This window comes from Eptesicus fuscus, chromosome 20 (genome assembly GCF_027574615.1).
Source record: "Eptesicus fuscus isolate TK198812 chromosome 20, DD_ASM_mEF_20220401, whole genome shotgun sequence".
Taxonomy (NCBI): domain Eukaryota; kingdom Metazoa; phylum Chordata; class Mammalia; order Chiroptera; family Vespertilionidae; genus Eptesicus; species Eptesicus fuscus.
In genome coordinates this window covers 50,698,818-50,724,891 of record NC_072492.1, presented here as the reverse complement: position 1 = coordinate 50,724,891, position 26,074 = coordinate 50,698,818, and the positions used below count along the sequence as shown (strand labels likewise).

The 26,074-nt window shown below is 62.1% G+C and overlaps 1 protein-coding gene across 2 annotated transcripts in view; it reads right to left on the bottom strand.

Annotated features, from left to right (window-relative positions):
- Positions 1-20,857, bottom strand: part of RPTOR (regulatory associated protein of MTOR complex 1) — a 79,503-nt gene extending 58,646 nt beyond the window's left edge. For both annotated transcript variants that reach the window (XM_054708839.1, XM_054708840.1), the window contains exon 1: positions 20,567-20,857. In XM_054708839.1, coding sequence (XP_054564814.1) covers positions 20,567-20,728 — 162 coding nt within the window. In that variant the 5' untranslated portion in view covers positions 20,729-20,857. The remainder of the gene's footprint in view (positions 1-20,566) is intronic.
- Positions 20,858-26,074: the final 5,217 nt, after the last annotated feature.

Genomic DNA, 26,074 nt, shown 5'->3' with positions numbered 1-26,074 from the left:
GGCGAGGAGAGGGATGCAGGGGAGCGCACGCAGGCGTGGAGGCAGATGGCGTCCCTGCGGACAGCGCTGCCCCCAACCCAGTCCCCTCGGTCCCGCGAGCACGTGTCCTGGCAAAGCAGGCGAAGCCACCTGGACCCCTCCCGGCTCCTGCCCGGAGGACACCGGACCCGCCCTGCGCGAGGCCGTCCAACGGGAGGACTCAAGGCCGCTCAGAGTTCTTCCATTTGCTCGGCCACGGGCGGCTGCGTCCCGGCTCCCCGTGCAAATCAGAGTGCCAGCATCACCGCGGGCTGAGCCGTGCTCAGGAAGACCTCTCCGTCCTCACGAGCAGCAATGTCAGCCGTGCCGGCTGCACCAGCACCGTCCCCAGGCAGACGGCACGCAGAGCGCCCGGCGGGGAAGCGCCCGAGCTGGCTGGGCCGTGTGGGGATGGGCATGCACGGCGTGGCGGTCCGAGGTGGCGGTCCGAGGTCGCCGAGGGCGCGTTTTCCTCCTCTCCCTCCGGCCTCTGGGTGGGGCCATGCCAGGTGGACAGTGAGGTGGAGGGAGGGCAATGAGCCAGGAAGCTGAGAGTGAAACCGCGGCCTGCGCGGGGCGTGGCCACGGGGAAGGGACAGGAGCGGCGGAGAAAGGAAGAACCCGCTGCTCCAGCCACGGTGACAGCGGTGCTCAGCGGGCAGCACAGCCCATCCCGGGTCCTGCCACGCGCCCACGGGACCGCAGTCACCCGCTGTCTGTGTCCACAGCACTGCCCCCGCCACTCGGTGACTTCCTACACGTGGCCCTCCCCGTGGGAGACGGAGGCCACGTGTCGTGGCTCTCCTCCAGCGGCGGGGCCACACGGGCCTGTGCTCCTCCCGGCGGGTGCCCCCGGGAGCCGGTTCTGAGCCCCGTGGGCCCCGCTCCACAGGCCGGAGCCGAGGGGCAGAGGCCTGGACGGCGCAGGGCTTCCGGCTCCCCGCCAGGCCCCGCTGCTCAGCAACTCCAGAAGCCCCCCGCCTCCCCCCAGGGACTCAGGACACCACGGCCTCAAGGCGCTGGGAGCCCAGTGGCTTTTACCTCCAGGCTCACAAAGGGAGGGAGGAGGAGCCGAGAGCTCACAGCGCTGACCGTCACGTTCAGGAAGCACCTGGCCCCGAGCACACTCCGTCCGAAGCACCCACAGCAGCGTCTTGGCCGCGGTCCGTGGATTTACAGCTGGTGCTGGCGCTGCCTTTCCTCCTGGGCGGCAGGTCTGGAGCGGAGGCGGCTCAGGGTCCCCCCAGGAGGGCCAGGTGTGGCCTCGAGAGCCCGCAGCAGGCCCAGATGCACGCAGCAGCTGGGGACCAGCAGGCCTCTCAGCCACCCACGGAGAATGCAGGCCCAGCGGCCTCCCCACGGCCCAATCACTCAGAGCCATTCTAATGAGAGACTGCCGAGGCCGGCCGGGGCCAAAGGTGGCAAGCTTACAGACAGGAAGTAACAAAGGGCAACATCCCATTCATTAAAGGTGTCTGCAGGCACCAGTCTCCTCCGAGCGTTATCGCCGCCTGAACCGCCCACGGCCCAGCATCTCACAGGACGCGGACAGCACACAGCCCACCATCCGCCCCCAGCCTCCCTCCAGCCCACCATCCGCCCCCAGCCTCCCTCCAGCCCACCATCCGCCCCCAGCCTCCCACACAGCCCACCATCTGCCCCCAGCCTCCCACACAGCCCACCATCCGCCCCCAGCCTCCCACCAGCCCACCATCCGCCCCCAGCCTCCCACACAGCCCGCCATCCGCCCCCAGCCTCCCACACAGCCCACCATCCGCCCCCAGCCTCCCTCCAGCCCACCATCCGCCCCCGGCCTCCCTCCAGCCCACCATCCGCCCCCGGCCTCCCACACAGCCCACCATCCGCCCCCAGCCTCCCACACAGCCCACCATCCGCCCCCGGCCTCCCACACAGCCCACCATCCGCCCCCGGCCTCCCGCACAGCCCACCATCCGCCCCCGGCCTCCCGCACAGCCCACCATCCCCCCCCCCCCCCCCCCGGCCTCCCGCACAGCCCACCAGCAGCCCCAGCCTCCTGGGTGGGGCCATTCAGACCCGCAAGTGGTGTCCGCAGCCTGCCTGCCCCGTGCACCTCTCCTCCCGACAGTCTGGCAACTGGTGCTGACACTGTTTTCCCTTCAGCGCCCCGTCTGCTCCGACCGCCCCACATTTCACCAACACCCCAGTGGCGCTGCGATGGGACGGAGCAAGGCCTCATCTGAAAACGCAGGTCTGCACGCGTGATGGGTTTTTCTGCCAAGGCAGCCAAGCACAGCATCCCACATCCCGGAGGGGCCATGGAAATCACTAAGCCCAGAAAAACTTACTATTTAAAAGAAAAGGGAGGGAAGCAAACTAGAGTTAGTGCTGTGGCAAAAAAAAAAAAAAAAAAAATCCCCTCTTGATGCAGTGATTTTAAAGAAAAATCCAATCTGGGCCTCATAAACACGTTTAGATTGGTTTTTTCTTCTCTTTAAAAACAAAACCAATTTCAAAACTGACATCCTTCAGGAAGCATTTCAATCACGACTCAAGGCAGGAGCTGCCGGGGAGCAGGTCCCTCCTCAGGCCTCCGCTCTGCCCTGCAGCCACCGAGGCCCGGCCGGCGAGAACCTGCTCTGGGGTGGCCTCCCGGCCTGGGCCTTGTCACCTCTGAGGCCGGGCCCTGGGCCCTGCGGGTACCAAGGAGGCCCTGGGTGGACGAGGGAAAGAGGGGATGTCTCCAGACCAGGGTCAAGCCCCCCCCCCCTCCCCTCCGACTCCAGCAGCAGGTCCGGGGCCTCTGCAAAGACCAGAGGAAGTGGCTGTCCTCGGCCCTGCGGCAGGAAGCCCCGCGGCCGGCGCAGGGAGGACTGAGGGGCCTCGCACCACTTCACCCGGCCCCGGCACCGAGTGCGTGCGCGGCCGTCCCGATCAGCTTCCCCGAGCAGCCAGCCAGCTGCGCCCGCTGCTCCTGAAGGTGCGTGCGAAGTGCACCTGCAGGGGAAGCAGCAGCCACCGGACAGACTCGCACACTCACTTCCCGCCTCCCCCAGCGCCGCGGGCGCCAGAGGCATCCGGGTTTGGGGGACCCCCAAGGAGTAAGTTCCCCTCCAGGGAAGGAGATGCTCCCAGAAAGGCCCGGAAGAAAGGCTCGGCGCTCGCCTGCCGGCAGAGCTGGGAAGGCTCGGAGCACGCCAGGGACCAGGCCGTGCGGGCAGCACCGCGGCCAGCTCCCGAGGCGCGGAGGGGGCGGGGGGGGGGGGGGGACCCTCCTCTCCTCCGGCCGGTGCAGGGCGGGGGGGACCCTCCTCTCCTCCCCAGCGCACCTGCTGGGTGGCTGCTGCTCCTCACTGACCCCCAAGGAAGGCAGCCCCACGTGCACGGTCAGTGCGCAGCACCGGGTCTTCCTGGGCCCATGTCCAGCGGGGAGGCCGCCTTCCGGGCCTCTGCCGTGACCACCGGCGTGGCCTCCCAGCCCCGGTCCACGCGGGGACACACAAATGCCACACGCGGGAGGAGCCTGCTCTGCCAGGGAGCTTGCTTGCTGAGCTCGGGATGTGACAGGACCTCAGACCTGAGCACTAAGGAGGGTGCAGGCCGCCCTCGACACCCCGGGCCCGGGGTGAGAGACTCCTGGCGGTTCTCTCCGGGAGGAGGCGCAGGCGCGGGCCGCGGAGGACACAGCACCAACAGCTCAGCCCAGGAACCCGTTCCTCCTCCCTCGCTGCGCCCAGAAGCAATTAGAGGCCGGCCGTGCTGCGCTCCCGCCATCCCTGTATTGAACGAGCGGCCGCAGCGCTGATTTCTTCTCCCGCAGAGACGCCCTCAGAGTCCGCACAGCACGCCCACCACCTGTCACAGGCGCCCCGGCCGACCCTTCCACCCGCTCCACCTCCACCTGCCCCTCCGTCGTCTTCGGAAACAGCTGCCACCTGCTCACAGCTGCCCTGCCTTTCCGAGGTGAGGCTCCACCTGGTCCCCCGCGGCCTGGAGTTCCCCCTCCATGGTACCCAGGCCGCCCCCCCCCCGCCCTGGGGACGCGGCCAACGCCCTGTCCACCTCTTCTGGGCATCAGGGTCGATGTTCCCTGCACCTGGAACCCCCTTCGCTCAGCTTCTTCAGGCCCAGGGGTGCCCGCCCCCCTCCGCAGCGGCCTTAGGTTTCTGCTGCGCCGCCGAGTGGTCGGTGCCGGTGTGGGTTCGAGAGAACCAAACTGTGCTTCGCCTGCGGCAAAGGCCTCAACGTCAGCCCAACACAGCGCCAGCCGTCAGCGGGAGGCAGGCGACCCCGGCACCGCCGCGCCTCTCAGGAGCACGGGACTCGGCGCTGGGCCAGGCCGCCCCTGGGCACGAGGACGCACTCTCCCTGCCGCCGGTGCCACTCAGGAGCTCGGCCAGGGCCTCCGCGGCCAAGGGGAGCTGTGCGGGGCGGGCAAGCGGGCGGCCAGAACACGCCTCAGACACCTAAAGGGGCACCTGGTGCCCAAACCTGGAGCTGTTTTCTCTTTTTAGTTCTTCCTCAGAAAGGGGGCTGCGGGGCAGGATCCTGGCCACACACGTCACCTGGATCCTGAAGTGGCTGCCAGCGGGGAGCACCGGGGCGGGAAGGGGGCACCGGCCAGGCCCGAGGCCCTCAGTCCAGCCACGCCTGTGACCTGTCTCTCGGGCTCCATCTCGGAGAAAAATGACCCCGCGCGAAGCTGGCGCCGCAGACCAGCAGGGGCCGGGCAGGAGTTGACGTATGGCCTCCCCGCTGAGCCGCACAGTAAACCTGTGCCAGAGCCCAGGACGGACGTCCTCGCAGGCCCTCCGCGCCGCCCGCGCCCTCCGTCTGCCGCGGCTCCTCGCCACACTGCACACGGCCGTGATGTCTGCGGGAACGCCAGCTCGCGGGCCGAGGACAGGGAACGCGCGTCAGGACAGTATTTAGTGCCGCGTCGGGCTCAGCAGACTGCGCATACGCGCGCCGCGTAGAGCAGGCAGGTTCGCAGTGAGCGTTTTTCATTCCGACTGCAGCGTGCTAGCCTCTCGTCACTGACGTGTGTGCTTAACGGGCGCCCAATTACTTACGCCCAATCGGAAAACCGCCTCTGGACGTGGGGTGCTGAACACAACACAGCAGACGGAGGGTGCGTTATGGAACTGGGCTCCTGGAACCTGCAATCTTACAACAACGCCGCCCCAACAAACCCAATCGCAATAAATACGTAAAATAACGGAAGCACCCTTTCTGAATAAATAAATAAACCCCCGTCTCCGGGGCCTCTTCACAGCTGCGGGCTATAAAGCATCTCATTCCTAAGCTGCAAGCGAACACCCTCAGTGCGATTCCCTCCGGCCCTGGGCGCGTGGCTCAGTGGCTGGGCATTGTCCCATACGCCAGAGGTCACTGGCTCGATTCCCGGTCAAGGGCACATGCCTGGGTTTCGGGCTCCATCCCCAGTGGAAGGTGTGCAGGAGGTAGCCAATCAGTGATGCTCTCTCACATCGATGTTCCTCTCTCCCTCTCCCTTCCTCCCTCTCTAAAAATAAACTATTCTTTACACACACACACACACACACACACACACGTATTCTCTTTGCAAACACCTGTCCTTAAGCTGCATGAGTGTTTAAGGCACCCAAACCCGGTGTAACATGAGGACACGTGCTGTCGATGGCACCCCCTGGCGTGTGGGCAGGGCCGGCCAGGCTGCAGCAGCTCCTGCGCTCCGAATCCTAGAACAGACAGACCCTGAGTCTGGAACAGGACGGGACCTTCCACACCCAGCGCAGGGTCCACCCCGCTCCAGCCGGCCCCCCACTTGCGCTTCCAGTGGCTCCTCACAGCAAAGCCCCCCCCCCCCTAAGCCGCAGGCGCAGGCAGCTGCTCCTGCCCAGCTGAAAGGGTGTCAATACCTGCCTTGCTCTAAGGGTCTGAACTCGGGCAGCATCGTTTTTCCTCGTTTTTATTTTTTAATCCTCACCGAGGATATTTTTCCATTGATTTTAGAGAGAGCTGAAGAGAGAGGGAAAGACAGAGAGACATCAATGTGAGAGAAACACATCGATTGGTAGCCTCCTGCAGGAGCCCTGACCAGGGCCCGGGCTGGGGAGGAGCCTGCAACCAAGGAACATGCCCTTGGCCAGAATCGAACCCGGTCCGCAGCCGGCGCTGTCCACTGAGCCACACCGGCCGGGGCTCGGGCAGCATCTTGCCGGTAATGTCCCAACACACCTGAGATCATTATTTTAATCGTTTCCTGACTCACCAGCTACCAAAGCCTTGATCTAATTACGAGCTGAGAACACAGTTCCCATTTCCTCAGGAGAACACGTGTTTCTAAAAAGGATGAGGGCAAGGAGCCCCCGCAGGCCGTGCGCAGCGGGCGAGGAGTGAGGGCTCGGCGGCACCGCCCGGGGAGGGCAGCCAGAGGACATGGAGGGCGAGGCCCAGAGACCCACCACGCGGCCCTGGCCGGGGCAGCACAGTGACAGGTCCCTCTCCCACGGGGCTTCCCTCCTGCGGGGTCACCAGGCCTGCGGGGCCTCGCGGGGCAGGAAACCCCACAGCGCTTCCCCCGCGAATCCCGCTCCTCTTGAAAGGCTGTGTGGTTCAGGAGTCACCGTCAAGTTCAAATGTTTACGTTTTCGCAGTTCTGTTCGTCCCAGGAGCTCTGACCTTCACAGCTCAGACCGCCCCGCCCTCCGGCCTCCTCCGAGCCCCGGGCGTCGTTTCTCTCCAGTTCTAGAACCTGCGCCACAGAGTAAACGCCACCAAGGGCCGTGCAGGCTGCTGACCGGCTCCCCTTACAGCCCAGACAGACGCCACATGCGGACAGAGGGGCCGAGGCGCCCTACCCGCACAGACCGCACGGCCCCCGAGGCCCCGTGACGGTGACTGGTGTCTGCTGGGCGGGGCTGGTGCGGGGATGGGTCCGACTGCCTACACGGTGGGCGCATCCAGGAAACCGGGGGGTCTTCCTCAGGCCGCACGGAGCCCTGCAGCAGACAGCCCTCGGCCAGGGACCCTGGTCCGCCCGGCCCTGCAGCAGACAGCCCTCGGCCAGGGACCCTGGTCCGCCCGGCCCTGCAGCAGACAGCCCTGGGCCGGGGATCCTGGTCCCGCCCGGCCCTGCAGCAGACAGACAGCCCTCGGCCGGGGACCCTGGTCCCGCCCGGCCCTGCAGCAGACAGACAGCCCTCGGCCGGGGACCCTGGTCCCGCCCGGCCCTGCAGCAGACAGACAGCCTTCAGCCGGGGACCCTGGTCCCGCCCAGCCGCCTGCGGGCGCCCCTGCAGCTCTGGGACCCGTCCGTCACTGCACGCGCCTGCGCGCAGAAGCACCTGCTGGTCCGTCCTCTGCGGGCAGGTGAGTTTCGGGCTCTGCGTCCACCGTCCACCCTCCACGGACAGGAAGTGCCTTGCTGGGACGCACCTGGGAGGCAGGTGGCAACGCCCCTCTTCACAGGGAACCAGTTCAGTCACCACAGACCCCATCACTCTGAGCCACACAGCATGGGGTCCCGGCCGCCTGCTGCCCCTCTCCCACCCTGAAGCACGCCCCTGGCCACGCCAACACGCTCACCTCCCGGCGACGGCCACGCCCTCGCTCCTGGAGGGTCCACCAGGATGACACGACAGGGCTGCCTGTCCCAGCGGCTGGAGGGGAGCCGCCAAGCCCCTGAAGGCCCTCCATTCCCACCTCGCCAAGGAGCCTCTGCCCCTGGCCACGCGGGGTTGGGTCTGGTGTGTGAAGGCCTCTCCAAACAGAACGGCAGGATTAGCTAAGATGCCCCAGGCACGCCTGGGCCTCGGGGAAACGAGGCGTCAAACACTCAGCTCTCCCGAGTCCAGGGCTCCACCCGAGAACTGCTAAGCGCTTACCTGAGCTCCTGCAATTGCGGGAAAAACAGGAATATGGCAAGGGTGGGGGCAGGGAACCATGGGGGAGGCAGGGAGGGAGGTGGGAGCCAGGGCAGGATGGTCAGCGTGCCCTGTCCTGCTGACCACCCTCCACCAGCATGGCATCCCTCCAAGACCTCTTCCAGGACCTGTCGCCGGCACTGTCACTGTCCCCCCAGTGCGGCTAGCACACCCGCCAACCTCTGTCCCGGGCGGACCTGCGAGCTGGGTGACAGGCCGCCTCCGCGCCGGCGCCTCAGGACCGGCCTGCGGCTCAGCTGCTCCACTGCCTTCCTCGCAAAGGGCCCCCCACTTAAGGCCGCCGCCCTTGTTTCATGAAGGGGAGGCGGCACAGGTGTGTGATTCCCAAGGAATTCTCCTGGAAAAGGGACATCAAATCAGGAACCACCTGCTCCCAGGGAGCCAGGTCCACTGAGGAACACTTTTCTGAACACCTGAAAGTCAACGGCTTCAACACGCCGGCTCCCTCTGAACTCCGAAGCAGCCCGCCGTTACACGGGTGGGTCTGTGGGCCTCTCCCCGCTCCCGTCTCGGGATGAAAACCTCGAAAGGAAATAAAGAGCCAGCCCCCTGGGAACCTCAGACACCTGCACTGCGAAGCAGCAGCACGGCCGGTCACAGACGGGGGTGTGTGTGCATGTGTGTGTATGTGAGTGTGTGTGTGTGTGTGCGTGTGTGTGTGAGTGTGCGTGTGTGTGTGTGAGTGTGCGTGTGTGTGTATGTGAGTGTGCGTGTGTGTGTGTGTGTGCGTGTGTGTGTGTGTGTATGTGAGTGTGCGCGTGTGTGTGTATGTGTGTGTGTGTGTGTGTGTGTGTGTGAGTGTGCGTGTGTGTGAGTGTGCGTGTGTGTGTATGTGAGTGTGCGTGTGTGTGTGAGTGTGCGTGTGCGTGTGTGTGTATGTGAGTGTGCGCGCGTGTGTGTATGAGTGTGCGTGTGTGTGTGTGTGCGTGTGTGTGAGTGTGCGTGTGTGTGTGAGTGTGCGTGTGTGTAAGTGTGTGAGTATGTGTGTGTGGGGGGAGGTGGGGGGGCACAACCTGGAGGATGCTGACTGCAGGCGTCTGAAATCGCTTCACTTCCGCGCTGAGCTGAAAAGAGCCGCTGCGGGCAAGCCCACTGGCTCACAGGGGCGGGGCCTAAGGCTCTGGCCGCCACCCCTTTAGAGAGGAAGGCGGGACCCGCCTCCCCCATGGGTGGGGACCAGGGACGGCCTTCTCCTCACGCTCCTCACCACCGCTCCTCACCACCAAGCCACAGCCGACGCCGGCGGCACTCACTCTGGCGTGTCCCCTGCACGGCGGTCTCACAGGAAACGCGGCTGCGGGAGAACACGCAGAACCCCCGCCTTCGCGCGCTCGTGCTCGACACACACAGGCAGCGCCGGCCGTGTCCTCACTGAGTCGCACTGTGAGCATTTTCCCGTCTTCAACAGTAAATCAAAACCTGGTTTCTAAGGAGGAAAAGTTATTTTCCCCCCTCAATTCATCTTCCCAGGCGCTGGTTACAGCAAAATCAATGGCGTGTAAATATCAAGTGTATGACGGAGAATGCGTTTATTTTAGTGATCAGACCTGTGGTTCTCATCTGTGCTTCAAAAGGAAAACAGCTCAAGCCTGCTTGATACAGAACTGACATGATAGCCCGGCCAGTGTGGCTCAGTGGTTGAGCATCGACCAGATGGATGTTTCTCTCTCATCAGTGAAGTTTCCATCCTTCTCCCCCTCTCCCTTCCTCCCTGAAATAAATTTTAAAAATATATTTAAAAAAAAAGAATTGACATGATAGAGGTGTGTAAAGGCCAGCCTGAGCGCCACGCCCGCACAGTCCACCCCGCCCCCGGCCTGAGCACCATGCCCCCTCCCCGCCCCCGATCCTGAGCACCAGGCCCCCTCCCCGCCCCCGATCCTGAGCACCATGCCCCCTCCCCGCCCCCAGCCTGAGCACCATGCCCCCTCCCCGCCCCCGGCCTGAGCACCATGCCCCCTCCCCCGCCCCCGGCCTGAGCACCATGCCCCCTCCCCCGCCCCCAGCCTGAGCACCATGCCCCCTCCCCGCCCCCAGCCTGCACCCCGCCCCTGCTGAGCACCAGGCCCCTCCTGCCCAGCCCCGCAGAGACGTGCACACCTGACGGACACACGTCCTCGGAGCCGCCTTCTTCACCTGCCAACCCCGGGAGCGTGGGCCAGCGGCAGCGGCAGCCGGCGCGGGAACAAACCGCTGCGCGCACTCCCGCGAGGCAGACGCCAGGCCTGGCTCACACGTGAACGCTGAGGCCCTGACGCACACACGACATGGGCAGCCGGCCCTCCCAGGCCACCCCTCCCCGAGGACGGAGCGAGGAGAGGGGGAGAGGGCACAAAACCACCCACATGCCAGGCCGTGTCCTGAGCAGCCCCACGCCCGCCGGCAGGAAGCCCTCCACGGAAAACCACGCCGCGAGCACACACAAGTCCAGAAACTTCCGGGCGGGCATCAGCCGCCCTCTTCATTTCGTCGGTGGTCGGGGCGGCCCTGAGCCATCACCGCGTCCACTCCCGCCGCACGCCGCCATCCGGCCATGCGACAACAAACCCTTTCCCTGCGAACTCCCACGGCGCCTTGTCCCGCACCTGGGGTCTGGCTAAGTGAGGGCCCCACCTCTGGAGAAAGGGGTGCGACCGGACAGGCTGGGAGCAGAGCCTCGGCCAGGAGGGGCAGGGCCTTCGTGGCCCCCCGCCCAGCCGCCGGCCTTCCGGGGATCCCCACTGACGAAGGCACTCACCACAGGGAGCGGACCGCGGAACCTGGCTACCCACAGAGGCCAGCACCGCCCCCTGGGACTCACAAGGAGCCATAGAACTCGTCAGGAATATTTAACAATCCAAAAAACTGCATATAAAAAGGTAAATACAAAAAACCCAGCACAAACTGTATCCATCTCACGTGGCAACCATGTAATCATCTGTGCACTTGAGAATGGCAGGAAGGAGCCTCCAGAATTCCTTCAAGCCGCCCGCAGCATTATTTCACTATTATTACCATTTCCTTCCATTTTTCAAATCTTCTATGGAATGGCTTTCTTACGAGTATAAATTTTTAAAAGGTAAAAGTAATAAAACTGCAGCCACAGGACGAAGGTGATTTATGTCCAGGCACCGAGGCTCCCGATGCTGCCTGGTTCCGGGGGGGGGGGGGGGGGGTCCAGGGCAGGGAGGACGGCACCGGCTCCCATGGCCGCTCCCTGCTGTGCAGTTTGAAAAGGTGCGCGTGGGTGTCAGCAGCCCCATAACTCCCAACCCCATTACCTGGTGCCACACGGGAATATCCATCTGGGGGTAGTGGGAAGCCTGAAATAAGGAAAGACGGCAACACAAGGAGAGGATGCCATTCTTTAAAATCATGACTGTTTATATGCAGGTTAATGCGCTATAAATTTTGAACTCCTATTTTACTGGCCGCGTTTTAGTTCCCTAACTCGGTCAATATGGCCTTGCTGTATTTTTAATTTAGCAGAAGTGCGAGTCCTATGCTTTACTGTTAGTGCCCACGCGAGGTCTTCCGCCCTGCCGCTGCTCACAGCTGGCGCCCTGCGCGCAGCCGCCCTGGCCTGGCCACGGAAAGCAAACAGCCACGGGCAGCTCACACGAAAGGCTTAACCCAACCTTAGCGAAAGCTCGAGGGAGACAAGCAGGGGATCATGCTCCCCGAACACGACACTGCAATGGCTGTCGTCCTCACTGGGAAATTCTAACCTCAACGTGATCGGCTCACTCAACCCCTCCCCACTCCCTCTGCCCCAAATCAACTCCATCTCTAGAAGGACCCTGATAAAAACTACGCACACGTGTAGAATCGGACAGGCCGCCTCCCTCCCCGCGCCGGCCATCACCCCTGCCGAGCCCCACAGAAATCTGGAGCCATCGGGCGGACGTGGGCTGCTGGACTAACAGCCGATGGAGACGGAGGCCGCAGAGCGCACGGCCCGCAGGCGGCGAGGGCCTCACGGTGCTGCGGGCGTGACGGGCTGGAGCTCGGGGCGGGGAAGCACCTTCTCGGACACCAGGACGAAGCCCAGGTCTTGTCAGAGGAGCACACAGAACCCGGATCAGCAGGGCCTCCGGAGAGGGAGCCGCAAAGCCCCCAGTCACGCCCGAGTGCCCCACGGAGGGCGGAGCGAGAAACACGTGTGAACGGAGAGCACCGACTGGAGGGGCAGGGACAGGAGCGCGGTGATGCTGACCCAGAGACAACGTGCACGGCCGCCCTGGCCGCGTGGCTCGGTGGATGGAGCGTCGGCTGCGGACCGAAGGGTCCCTGGGTCGATTCTGGTCAAGGGCACAGGCCCGGGTTGCAGGCTCGATCCCCAGTAGGGCACGTGCAGTGGGCAGGCGATCCATGATTCTCTCTCATCACTGATGTTTTCTCTCTCTCTCTCTCCCTCTCCCTTCCTCTCTGGAATCAATAAAAATATATTTTAAATAAATAAAACGCGCGGCGACACTGACACCCGGGAACACAGGCTGCAGGGCTGGCCCAGGGCTAAGCCGCCCAGGAAGGGGCCAGGTCCCGCTGAACTTGGCCCTGCTTCCCCGTCTCCCTGCTGTTTCTAGGAAATGACTGCAGGAGAGCGGAACAGCGTGTCACGTTAGGAACAGGGAAGGAAGACATTAAATAATAAGTATTTCCGACCCACAAAAAGGCATAAGAAAAGAAAAAGCACAGGCACAGAAAACACAAATAAGATGGCAGATTTAAGCCCAAATAAATGTCAACACACTAAATGCTCGTTAAGAGACAAAAATTGTCGGACTAGTTTTTTTCACTCCATCTACAAGCTGTTTGCAAGAAACATATGAGAAGCAGACGGACACAGAGAGGTCTGTAAAGGGACAGAAACATAAACAGTGCACGTGCCGCCCGGGAGAGAACGGTGCGCGATGCTGGTGGACAACAGACGCCGCGAGGGACACGACAGTGACCTCGTCACAGTGCAGACTCCATTCGCCAGGAGGACACACGGTGTCACACGTGCACCACACAATCACACAGCCTCAAAACGTAGACCCGGCATGAGGGCAGAGCTGCAAGGAGATTAGACCCGCACAGTCGTGTGAGAGTTATCTAAAGACGTCCACCTGCATAATTGTATTAACCAGTGTCACCCCAATAAATTCAGCCCTGGCCGGCGGCTCAGTTGGTTGGAGCAGCGTCCGTACACCAAAAGGTCACCGGTTTGATTCCTGGTCAGGACACATACCTAGGTTGCAGGTTCAATTCCCAGTCGGTGTGTGTACGGGAGGCAATTGATCAATATTTCTCTCTCACATCGATGTCTCTCGCTCTCCCTCTTCCCCTCTCTCTAAAAAACCAATAAAAAACTTGTCTTTGGGTGAGGATTAAAAACAAAAGAACATCAAATAAGACGGGAGCGAGACTTCTTCCTAAGTATCTGAGTGAGCGGAGCAATCAGACGCTTCTTCACGGCTCTAACGACTACTGACCCCACGAGGGTTCTGTGTGACCCTGACCCCGAAGGCCGGCACGGAGACCGCGGGACAAGGCGCCAGTTTAGATCTAACGCCGCCGGGCAGGGTTTATGCTTAGGTCCTCTGACACGTTTAGCAAGCACTCAGCACCAACCTCTGACACACCGGCTTCGTAGAACCCCAGTGAGACGCACACGTGTCCGTCGGGGAGAGAGGCCTGACCCTGGACGGCACGTGACTGCCCGGGGGGCCGCGCAGCCAGGTCTCCAGGCTCCCGTCTGTCTGTTAATTCACAACACGCTGCCACCTCACATCTCAAAGCCACATCCAGCGGGAACGTGACGCTCGGGGGGAGCGGCCACACGCGCAGTTTAGTGCCGAGACGCGACCTCAGCGCCTCCAACCTGCTTCGCACGGTCCCGTCTCCCCGCGTGGCTCTTCCACGTCCCCCGCAGGGGGACCCCCACTCGCCCAATGACCCACTGCGCCTCCCACCGAGACAACCAGAAAGCTGAGCCACCATCACACAGCAGGCGCTGTGGAGCGTGGTCCCGAGAGAAGCGGCAAGTGGGGGAGCCCCGGGCCCGCCGAGCCTTCTGTGTGGAGAGGGGCCCCCACGCAGAGCAACAGGGGGTCACGAGCTCAGGAGGCGAGACCAGGGCAGCGAGCCGCAGCTGGAAGTGAGAGGCGGAGCACCGGAGGGGGGAGAGGAGAGCTGCAGAGGGAGCTCGGGACTCGGGGTCCCCGCGTCCTGGGCCGGGTGCTGGGCGCGGGGCGCTGAGTGAGTCTCCAGGAGGCGGGGATCACAACCACAGGTGAGGCTGGGAAGCACCCACGGCCCAACAAGTCCAGGTGAAGGGGCCTCACCCCCACCCCGAAGGCTTCTCTGGGGCAGGGCCGCCACGCCTTTTCTGCCAAGGCCCGGAGCAATGTCAGGCGTTCTGGCCACACCCGTCTCCGCTACTTTCTATGTTGCAGTCACGTAGCATTCTATGTAGCATGACAGCAACACAGAAAATACATGTGGTGAGCCCTAGCTGGTGTGGCTCAGTGGATAGAGTGTCCGCCTGTGGACTGACGGGTCCCGGGTTTTATTCTGGCCAAGGGCACATCCTGGGTTGTGGGTCGATCCCCAGTGGGGGGCGTGCAGGAGGCAGCCAATCAGCGATTCTCTCTCATCATTGATGCTTCTATCTCTCCCTTCCTCTCTGAGATCAATAAAGACATGTCACAAAAGGAAATACACGCGGTGCGGCTGACGCGGCTCCAAGTGAGTCCACAGGAGAAACAGGGCGGGGCCTGGCGGCTCGCGCAGCTGGGAAAGGAGCCTCCAGAGAATGAAGCTGGTCGGCTGGGAACGCCTTCCTGCCCCGACACCCCTCCTGCTGGAACGACGGCCCCCGGACGTCACACTCCTGCGTCCGGCGTCCGGCCCACGACCAGCAGGTGAGTGACAGCAGGAGAATGTGATCCGCGAACAGAGAAAATCAGCCAACAGAAGCAGACCGGAATCGGCAGTGATGACGGAAATAACAGGCAAGAGCTTTAAAATATGACAGCCCTGGCCGGTGGCCCAGTGGTTAGAGCGTTGCCCTGCGCACTGAAGGGTCTCGGGTTCGATTCTCAGTCAAGAGCACGTACCTGGGCTGCAGGTTCGATCCCCAGCCCCAGTCGGGGTGCATGTGGGAAGAACCAATGTGTCTCTCATTGATATTTTTCTCTCTCTCTTGCTCCTCCCCCCACTTCTGCTCTAAGGATCAATGGAAAAAATATCCTTGAATGAAGATTTAAAAAAAAAAGACATTATGAATTTATTCAAGTATTTAAAAGAAAACATGAACAAAAAGAGAGAAATATAAACTATAAAAAGACCATTTCTAGACCTGGCCGGTTTGGGTCAGTGGATAAAGCGTCGACCTGTGGACTGAAGGGTCCCAGGTTCGATTTCGGTCAAGGGCACACGCCTGGGTTGTGGGCTCAATCCCCAGTGGGGGGCATGCAGAAGGCAGCCGATCAATGATTCTCTCTCATCATTGATGTTTCTATCTCTCTCCCTCTCCCTTCCTCTCTGAAATCAATAAAAATGTTTAAAAAAATTTTTTAAACACATTTTTAAAAAAGACCATTTCTAGAGAATAGAAATATAGTCTCTGAAGTGAAAAACACAATGGGGGGGCTTAGCAACCTATTAGTCACCGCAGAGCAAACGAGGGGACACGAAGAGGCTGCAGAACCACGGGGACGGACAAACCGGCAGGAGGGGCCTCGGGGAACAGCACCGAGCACCCAGAGGAAACGTAACTGCAGTTCTGCAAGGTGAGGGGCGGGAAGAAAACATGGCAGATGCAAGAACTTCAACAGGAGCTCCAGACACCCAGGAGCCGGCGGGGAGCCGCGGCCGCCATGGACTCCGACTCACACTTTGAAGAGAGCCCTCTGGCCTCTCCGTGCAGGATCGACTGCACAGCAAGCGGGGAGCAGGCCGGCCGGCAGGGCAGCTGGTGTAGGGAGCGGCTATAGGGTTAAGCCTCGGACTGACCTGCTGGCAAAGCCGCAAACAAGTCCCAGCTTGGAGGGCACAGTCCTCTTAGCATAATTAAACCTGATCTTGTGACTGCTCCCTAGATCCTTCCTGGGTAGCTAGTGGGCTGTGGGAGGGGCAGCAAGTGCGGCCAAAACCAGTGAAACTTACAACAACATTGTCGATTACCTTGTTTGTCCCTGACTATAAATAAAGCCTCAGCTTTGCAGTCTGGATCGGTTCTGTGGCCTCAGCCAGGCACAGAAGATCCACCTAGACCAGCTTTTTCTCTTTGTCTATCATCTCTCCATCCTTCACCACCTCCCTCAGGCTCGCCGAACTCTTGGCTGTGCTGGCGTGGCACAGCTGGCGCCGGCACAGAAGATGCGCTGCCTGGGCGGGGCTCACAGCGGTGGGGACAAAACGAGGAAGTCCGACTGACGGTCATGCTTTGGAGACAAACGTGCCGGGTTCTCTGAACTTACAGGGCGACGAGGAGGGAACTGCGGCCAATTCTGGACTCGCAGCCTGAAGGTGCGTGGTGGCGGTGTGCCGGGAGGGGGAACTGAGGCGGAGCGGGCTAACGGGCACCTGGGATGGGGTTCCAGGCGCAGGTCAGAGCTGGACATCAGGGACGGGGGGGGGGGAGGGGGGGGCGGGCGGTGGTATGTCGATGGCATTTAAAGCCGTAAGCAAGAAAGGGGTCCAGGATCCGGTCGGGGGGCGCTCCCTCGCTTAAGGGGTCACCGGCAAAGGAGACGGAGCAGGAGCAGTTGGAGAGCTCAGAGCAAGACCCGGGTTTGGAAAGACAGAGCCAGTGGAATCTTCGAGGTCAGACGGGTGAGGACTCAGGGCGACCTTCAGATTTACCCAGGAAAGAGGGCCACGTGGGGCGGCTGGACAGGGAGGGCGTGGAGCGAGGTAAGGGTACAGCGTTACCGTGTACCCCAAGTGTCACCACGCACCCTCCATGTCCATGCAGTAGTTTATGTATCTACTCGCTTCCACCACGGAGTCAAAGCCAGGCTCACAAGAACCCCGCCCGCCCGCCCGCCCGCCTAGAGGCGGGTTTGGGAAATGGCTTCATCGCAGCCACACAGACACGGGACAGAGGTCACCTGAGACCAGCGGGCCCCCCATGCCCACTTTCCGGCGGGAAGATGGACGCCGGTCACCGCGAAGCGTCCCCGTGAACCGCCACGGGGTCCAGACGCGTCTGTTTCAGCCATCGGCCTACGAAGGGTTCACTGTGAACGGTAATCCCTGAAGTCCTGTGACTTGAAGATGACAACCCACAAATGCTGTTGATGCGTAAGTGTCCTCACAACAGAATTAACCAAACAACAAAGTAACCTGGCAAAACAGCACGGAACCGGACGCGACAACGGAGGCCTTGGGAACCAGGACTGACGCAAACAAAGACCGCGGCGGCGGCGGCTGAGAGGGGCGCACGCAGGGGGGGGGGGGGCGGGCTCTGTAAGAGTGCGCGATGCGGAGGGCCAGTGGACTTCGGTAAAGATGTCAGCGTTGGGGATCCTTAGCCGCGCCAGGAGGTAGGACACCAGGAAGCAGCCACTAAATGTGCACAAAATACAAGTGCGCGGCCTTGCGCGCTGACCGCAGGACGAAGCAGAGACGGCCGGTCGGAAGGGGCGGAGGCCAGCGATGCTCAGCCTCTTCATCTCAGGCACCTGAACTGATGACTAGTTCCGCGCCACACCAACAAACAGACTTTTTGCCGATCTGATCAAAAAATTAGGTATAATTTTGATTCATGTACAACGAACAGCTATTGTTGTATTGGCTGTTGCCAAATTTTTTAATTGGACAATCTGAGGGAAACGGGGTCAGTGCACCCCCGCCAGTTTTGCTCAGGGGTCATCGAGTGTCGGCCCACGGACGAAGGGTCATGGGTTCAGTTCTGGTCAAGGGCACATCCTTGGTTGCAGGCTTGACTGCTGGCCACGGCTGGGGCGCATGCGGGAGGCAACCAATTGATGTGTCTCTCTCACATCGATGTTTCTCTCTCTGTCTCTCTGCCTCCCTCCCACTCTCTCTAAAAACCAATGGAAAAATATCCTCAGGTGAGGATTAACGGGAGGGAGGGAGGAAGGGTTAGAGCCCCTGACTACCAGTAAACAGTCAGGTTCTGCATGTTTTAAGAATTCTTGCGGCACCCCTGAACCCGCTGGCGGCACCCCGAACCCGTCTGGCGGCACCCCGAACCCACTGGCGGCACCCTGAACCCGCTGGCGGCACCCCGAACCCGCTGGCGGCACCCTGAACCCGCTGGCGGCACCCCGAACCCGCTGGCAGCACCCCCTAACCCACCAGCGGCAGTGCGCGCACAGGACAACTAGACCCACACCTGCGCGCTGTGGGGACGCTGGCCCGGCGGCTGCTGGCGGCCCGAGCGCAGGGACAGTGAGAGCGGCGGGAGGAGACCGCTGTCCAGACACAGCCACCAACGCTGCTTCGTGCTCTGGAACAGCTGAATTCGTGCCAACATTTTAGAAATCGGAGATTGCACATTAAAAAAGAAAAAAGGCGTTCTGGTTTCTCAAAGAAAAAGAAAAGAGAGAGAATGGGAAGGGGACCTGCCGGGCCCAGCTGCCCCGCCCAAGCCCCTGCGGCGGCCGCTCCTCCCTCCGAGCCAGCCCCAGGGCGCTGAGTGCCCTCAGGCTGTGACCAGAGGGAAGACACCGCCTGGACTGTTGAGGTGACCAGTTTTCGCAAACTTAACTGAACTGTTGGCTGCTGTCTTCTTCTTAGCGACTTGCCAGGGTCAGAGACGGCCAGTCCTCGCGCCCTCTCCTAAGCGAGCTCAGAGCTTGCTCTCTCCTAGGACCCCAGCAAGCCCTTCTCATAGGTCCATGGACGGTTCACAGATTGACGCTTTAATTAAAGGGCAGAAAATGTGCCCCTGGAGCACTCTGCACAGTTTGAGCTTGTGCTTAGGGGAGCAGAGGAAACCACATTTCAACAGAGAAAAAAATGCCCAAGTAGAAAGAAGGAAAATGATTAGACAGTAACTTGAAAACAAACGTCTTTGCATATATGCCGAGCAACCACACAGCTCTGAACCATGTGATTCACGCTAAACAGCGGCTTCATACAGTCTCTTCCCATGACCGCCTCTTCTACTTCTCAAACTACTTCTGGATGAAACAAATGTTCCTAACTTTTTAAAAAATATATATTTTATTGATTTTTTACAGAGAGGAAGGGAGAGGGATAGAGTTAGAAATGTCGATGAGAGAGAAACATCGATCAGCTGCCTCCTGCACACCTCCTACTGGGGATGTGCCCGCAACCAAGGTACATGCCCTTGACCGGAATCGCACCTGGGACCCTTCAGTCCGAGGCTCTATCCACTGAGCCACACTGCTCAGGGCTGTTCCTAACTTTTTAACCCACTGTACGCCATACTAGTAAGCGTCTGTAGACGCAGGCGGCGGACCTTCCCCACACCCCACGCGCGTCTATTAAAAAAAAATGTTTTCCCTAAGTGGCAGCCCTGACCAACTTTAAAATCATTTTTCGTGAGAATTTTCAGCTGAAAATCTTCAAGAACACCCAAACTGTAATATATTTATTTTTATGATGTTCATTGCAAATTGATTTTTTAAATTAAATTCAAAGTATCGTGGCGTGTGGGGATGGTTTCCGTTTTAGACGCGTGGCAGTTAACTGGTTAAAAGTAAGCCAAATCAACAATGAAGCATCGCGGTTTCCTAGAATCACGTAACAGTAGCCTTACGTATGTTTATGTTTGACATTGTACACCCAAAACAGTAACCTCTATAAGATGTTCATAAGCCCCGAGCGGTCACAGGGAATTCTAACCACAGCTACCCCTCTTAAGCCACCGAAACGTTCATATAAAGAGAGACGGTCTTGAAGGAGAAAGTAAATCACAACAGACAAGTGCTAAGTGTGCACCATGACACCTTAGCTCCGGGGACCAGGGAGCAGACGGTGGTTGATTAAGGCCAGAGTCAACCCAACTGGCTGTTTTCTTTCCTGCCACCGGCTTGTGAGTGCTGTGCACACCCCAACATCCTGGCGACCCTCCTAAAAACCTGGACCCGAGTTCCAGCCCACCGTACTCTAACTCCGCTCCTGGAGAAAGTCTGCCTCCAGGCTATAGCGACGGAGCACCCCAAAAAGGAGGAAAGTCGGGGTCCAGACCCCTCGTTCGGATGAGAAGGCTGTGCTGAAGTTCACGGTAACTCTGAAATAACTTTGTATCCGTGTGTTCCCAGCTGAACGCCTGCCGGTAACTTTGTTCCCTGGCACACCAGCTGAGACGCCCCGCTTCACTTCCCGGACCGGCAGGAGCGGGAGCTCCGCAGAGAGCAGCCCACGGGGTCCCCCTCGGTGCTCGCAGCACCAAGTACATCAAAGCGGGTGCAGATGCCCGGGGCGCCGACGCTGGGAAACCGCTTAACTTTGATCGTCCCCATCAGAGCTTGGTTTGAGTGGACACTCGGGACTAAGACCACACCGCCTTCCCACGGCCAGCCAGGAGCTGGGGTCTGACACGGCGTGTGCTTTTAGTTAACTTGCGCCATGAGGCTGGGAACGAGGAACAACAAAAAAGCAACGCGGCTTTCCCAAGGACGCGCGCTTTGGGGGGAACGACCAAGACCCAAGGGGCGCAGGGGGAGCCCACTTACCCGGTCCTTCATCCGCCAGCTCTGGGCCAAGGACTTGGAGCCCTCGATTTTCTCACAGTGCCTCTTCTTCATGAAGGCCAAAGGCAGGTTCCAGTCGGTCAGGTCGGCCTCGTCCTCCTCCCCGAGCCCCAGCAGAGGCGACTGCAGCAGCTCGGCCTCCATCGGGGCGGGCGGGGGCGGGGGGGTCCGGGGCAGCAGGCGCTCGAGCACCTCCAGCCTTACAAGCGTCGTGTGCACCGCGGCCGGTGAGGCCGCAGAGAATCGGGGGGTAGAGGAGGCAATGCGTGGGGTGCGCGGGGACCCTCACTCGGGCCCCGAGTCTGCGGAGGCCCTTCTGTCTCACTCGGGGCGGGGGGCGCCGGTGGGGACGGGGCAGCCCGGCGGGCGCCGCACGGACGCACAACGCCCCCGGGTCCCAGGCCGCGGGCCGCTCCCGAGGCCGCCAGCCGAGCTGTCACGGGCGGGCGCCACCCGAGGCCTCACGATGACCCGGCTCTCGGCCTCCGAGCGCAGGCCGGCCGCCCGCTCCGGCCGCCGGTTCCCGACTGGGCGGAGGTGTCCCGCCGGAGGGAAGGGGCCCGGGGCGCTGGGGCTCCGCCAGCCGCGCTCAGCCCTGCGGGTCCCGCACTCGCCGCAGCTGCTGCAGCCGCAGCCAGGACCGGCCCATCGTGCTCGCCCGCAGCCGGCTGCTCACGCCGGGCCCGCGCGACCTGGCCGGTCCTGACCTCCGCGCCCGCGCCCCTCTCTTGCCCGAGAGCGAGTCCCGAGAAACGCGCCGGGCGGAGCCGCGCACAAAACGGGTATCGTGGGCTTATTGGGTTGGCGGAGTTTTGTCCTCGGGTTGGAAGCTACAGTGAAACTCCTCTCATCAGCACGTCAAGGAGGACGCCATATTGCCGAGACCCAGCATGCACCGCGCTCTACGGTGTGGCCGACGGGCCAAACGACCTCTGAGCGTTCCGGCCGCGCTTCCGAGGAGGCGGCGAGAGCGGTCCCCGCCCCCACCCCGTCACCATGGTTACCACAATTCTGCTTTCCAGGGTTTATCGCCGCTGTTCTTGGCTGCAGGAGATCAAAGTCAAGCCTGCAAATGAAACTGTGTTAATTGATTTTGAAAAAAAATCTTTTTGTGATTACACATGGACCTTCATGCTTCTGAGATTAAAGGAATCGACCCCTTTTCTTGTTTTCTCCCAGATTCTGAAAACGCAGCGAAAGCTCCAGAAAGAACCGTGGATAAGATGCCAAGAGAAGACAGCCGTCTTTTTTATTTATTTATTTTCCGCGCCTGTCGTATCTCTCACAGCATCAATCAGATTTCCTTTTTGTTGGCGGAAAAACAATTTCAACGGCTGCGGTGTTTTGTTTTGTTTCACCCATCTTCCTCGCTGGGCACTTTATTCTGAGGCAGCTTCGTGTGTGGGAGCCATGCTGCAGGCGCCTGTGCCGGAGGCAGGGCGGGCGCCGCTTCGTTTCTCTGCCTGGACTCGGGCGCGGCTCACGGTCAGTGTGCCCAGGCCCTGGGTCCGGAGCGGGCAGGGCCCAGCCAGCGGCGCCTCCCTATGCGCTTGGTGCCCCTGGGGCTCACGGGAACCTTGGACAGAGCGGCAGGGCGCCCAGACGCTGTCTCCCTCGGTGCCGTCGGGCTTGGTGTCCGGCTCACCTGGACCTGCGTCTCGGCCGTCGGGCTGTCCATCCCGTGGCCTTAGCGTCCTCGGCTGTAAAGCTGGGGTAGCAGACCCACCCTGAAGGGTAGACTGAACCCCCACGGCGCCCCGGGACTGGCGCAGAGCCGGTGTGTCATTAACCTGGAGCCTCAGGCTGGGCGCCGAGCAGACCCCGCTTCTCAGCGTGGTTCCGGGCGCTGGCCGCCGTGGTCCGCCTCAAGCTCCCCGTGTCCCTCAGCAGCGAGGGGATGTGCGAGCCCACGTCGCTCCCGCCTTGCACGCAACACTCGTGATAGAAGTTCCTGGGTTCAATCACTGTCATTCCAGGCACTCGGGTTCCACGGCTCTGTGAGCCTGGTCCTCTCGGCAGCACCAGGACAGAGCCACCGAGCCACCGGGCCACCGATGGAGGCGAGGCCGTCCTCCCACTCTGGGCGTTGGCGCGTGGTCTGGCTTCTGGTGGGGACAGGCCCGGGCAGACCTCATCCTCACCTCGGGCAACCGCACAACCCCCGCTGCTGCGCACCTGCTGCGACGGGGAAGGCCAGGCCCCGGGCAGGTCGCTCTGCTCCGGGCACCGCAGGAGGCAGCGCCACAGGAGAGCGGCAGCCAGACCGTGCGGTCCCCACGAGCTCTGGGACCTGGGAGAGCCCACTTCACCTGGTGAGGCCCGCCCCGTGCCTGCAGAGCGCCCCCCCCCCCAACACTCAGTCCCGTGCCTGCAGAGTGTCCCCCCGCCTGACACTCGGCCACCCCCCCCGCCCCCCCCGCCTGCAGAGCGCCTCGCTGTCTGTCAGTCTCAGTGGAGACAGTAAAGGGCCCACCCTGGCCGCTGTCGGAACCACCGGGGAAGCTGTTATGAAATAAAGGTGCCCAGACCCCCCGGACATCCGGGGCGCGGGAAGCAGGGGTGGTTGGTGCTTTAATGGGGAGACCCTGATGTAGCAGCGCCGGCCAGACGTGGGGATGTCGGGCAGTATTCCCCTCCTAGCCCTCAGGAAGGATCCGCACCGAGTACGTGAGAACCCGGAGGCGATTCGCTGACCGTCCCTCCAACAAATCAGAGCAGGACTGGCGCCCCCTCCCCAACCGCAGAACAACCCCCCTGCGTCCTCCCGCCGTGACCTCAGACCCGAGAGGCCGCCGGGTCCCGTCCCGGACTGAGGAGCAGGACACGCACATTCTGGTCCCGGCGACGGCAACGGCCACGCTGCCCTCCTCTGTCCTCGGTCTCCACGTCGGCGCCGCGAGGACTGTGCAGGAGGCCAGTCTGCAAGGACACGTCAGGGTCAAACTCTGTGATTCGCACCCACACCAGAGGGGGCCGGAGCCCGCAGGTGATGCAGGTGAGAATCAGCTGAGTCACTGGCAGGGGAGGGAGCCTGCTTCCGGCCGGCCGGGGGCAGTTCAAGCCCCGCTGACACCTGGGCGTGTGGCTCCGGGTGGCTCCGTGTGGGTGTCAAAGGCGGGGAGTGTCTGTGACTAGGGACAGGCTGGGCACTCGGGCCCCGCTCCCTCACCCGGTGGCCTGGCACCTCGGCCTGCGGCTCTCATTCCCCAGCAGGGCCTCCCGGGAAGAGGGGCTCATGTCGAGGACAAGCTTTGTGAACCTCAAAAAAACGCAAGAAACCTGGTCTGATTCCAGTGATGGCAGAGGGGGAGGGGCGGCCCTGGGCGAGGGAGGGGCTTTAGGCTGACGCAGCAGAACAACCTCCCACCGGCCTGGACGGGGCGGGGCCCTGGGTCTAGCAGGGAGGGCAGCCCGAGGACCCCGCCGGCTCCTTGGCGACCAGGACCCGCAGATCCGTGGGTGGGCCAAAGCAGGGTACCGTTGTGAGCACGCAAGGCACGGAGTTTAGCCCTGGCAGGTGTGGCTCAGTGGATAGAGCGTCGTCCTGAGGATTGAAGGGTCCCGGGGTGGATTCCGGTCAAGGGCATGTACCTCCACTGCAGGCTCGATCCCGGCCCTGGCCAGGGCGTGTGCAGGAGGCAACCAATGGATGTGTCTCTCTCACATCGATGTTTCTCTCTCTCTCTCTAAAAACCAACGGAAAAATACCCTCGGGTGAGGATGAACAACAACAAAGACACAGACTTTCTCCTTGTGTCACTGCGTATTGCCTTCCCCACAAACTCCTGGAAACTGCTCTTGCCAGCCCGCCTGGCAAAGGCAGCAGAGGATGCACACGCCACCCTGAGCGTGTTGGTCAGACAAGCAGAAGTCTCAGTCAGGGGCCGTCCCGGGCAGCGGGCTGAGCGGAGGCCGGCAGCGCTGCCCCGGGGGGGGGGGGGGGGGGGGGGGGGGGGAGGGCGCAGGAGGCCGGGCTTCCACCTCCGAGCGCGGCGTGGCCACCTCGCGGGACCTGCGCTCCTCAGGCCCGGCCACCGCAGCGGGGGGCGCCCGGGCCGCAGAAGGGCCTCTGCCTCCCTCCTTCGGCATCCGTCCGTCCGTCCAGGGCCGGGAGCGTGTTTTGTCATCAAGTACCGGGAGCGATCCGAGGTCGGGGGGCATGAGCAAAGCCGGGGCTTCACTGAGCTGCTCCCGACTCGGGAGCCCGGCCAGCTCGGCGCCTCCCAGAGAAATCTCTGCTTTGCTTCAAAGCCCGCGACAGAGGCCAGCCCTCCGCTCCCGTCTGAGGTCTCGCTGTGCTTGCTCAGCAGCCCCCGCCCCGCCGCGCGGCCATGCCTTGTTGACAAGCCGCGGTTTGGATGAGCTGACAGTGTGACTGCGTTCTGGAAAGGGCTGAGGCCCGAGTCGCCTGGGGGCCAACCTCCCCAGCTGCCCACGTTCCTCCCTTCAGAGCTGAGCGTGCCGGCGTAGCCTCGGCCTGAAGGAGCCGCCACGGGCAGCGCCGAGGAGGGCGCGCAGAGGGGACCGTGGGCACCCGGCCCTTCCTCCCCACTCAGGGGGCGGTTTGGGGGGGCGCAGTAAAGAGGTTGTCGGGTGCCTGGACTTTGGAGCAAGATGAGGCCCCGGGCCCTGACCGGTTTGGCTCAGTGGATGGACCGTCGGCCTGCAGACTGAAGGGTCCAGGGTTCGATTCCGGTCAAGGGCATGGACCTTAGTTGCGGGCACATCCCCAGTAGGGGGTGTGCAGGAGGCAGCTGATCGATGTTTCTCATCGATGTTTCCAACTCTCTATCCCTCTCCCTTCCTCTCTGTAAAAAATCAATAAAATATATTTTAAAAAAAGATGAGGCCCCGGGGCGCCCTGGCCGCTCCGTCCGGGGCTGGGGCACCCGCTCAGGCCCTCCCTGGGTCAGACCTCAGCCCCCCGTCGGGGCCGGCTTCCCCGTGGAGAAGGGACCAGTTCCGCTCGCAGGGGGCCTCCTCGGGCCCCAGACCGGACGTGGGACCCCCAGACAGCGTCCCCAAAGTGCAGGACGGCAGGCAGCCTTTAGGTAGCGGCGGCGCTGAGGAGCTTGGCTGTCCGTCACAAAGCACGCAGACCCCGTTCCCTCCTCGGTTCCAGTGGCCCGCCTGAGGTCCGATTCCGCTCTGTGAACATACGAACTATGGGCCGACGGTCTCTCAACGTCCCTAAGCTCCCGTTTATTTGATGTAACACCCACATCCCCCAACGCTTCTCGGGGCTCAGCCGGCCCGGGCCCAGGGGCGCCCGCCTCCGCCTTTGATGGGGCTGAGAGAACACGCCTGTCACGAACCTACCCAATCCCGCGTGTCCGGGTGAGCCCAGCTCTCTTCCTGAGAATTAACGCCTGCAATCCTCCAACACCCTCCTTTAAAGCCCCTGCTTTGCGTCCGTTTTGCCAGGAAATTGAGACAGAACAATCCGGTGCCTGGCTGGGCTGGGCTGGGCTGTGGGCTGGGCTGGGCTGG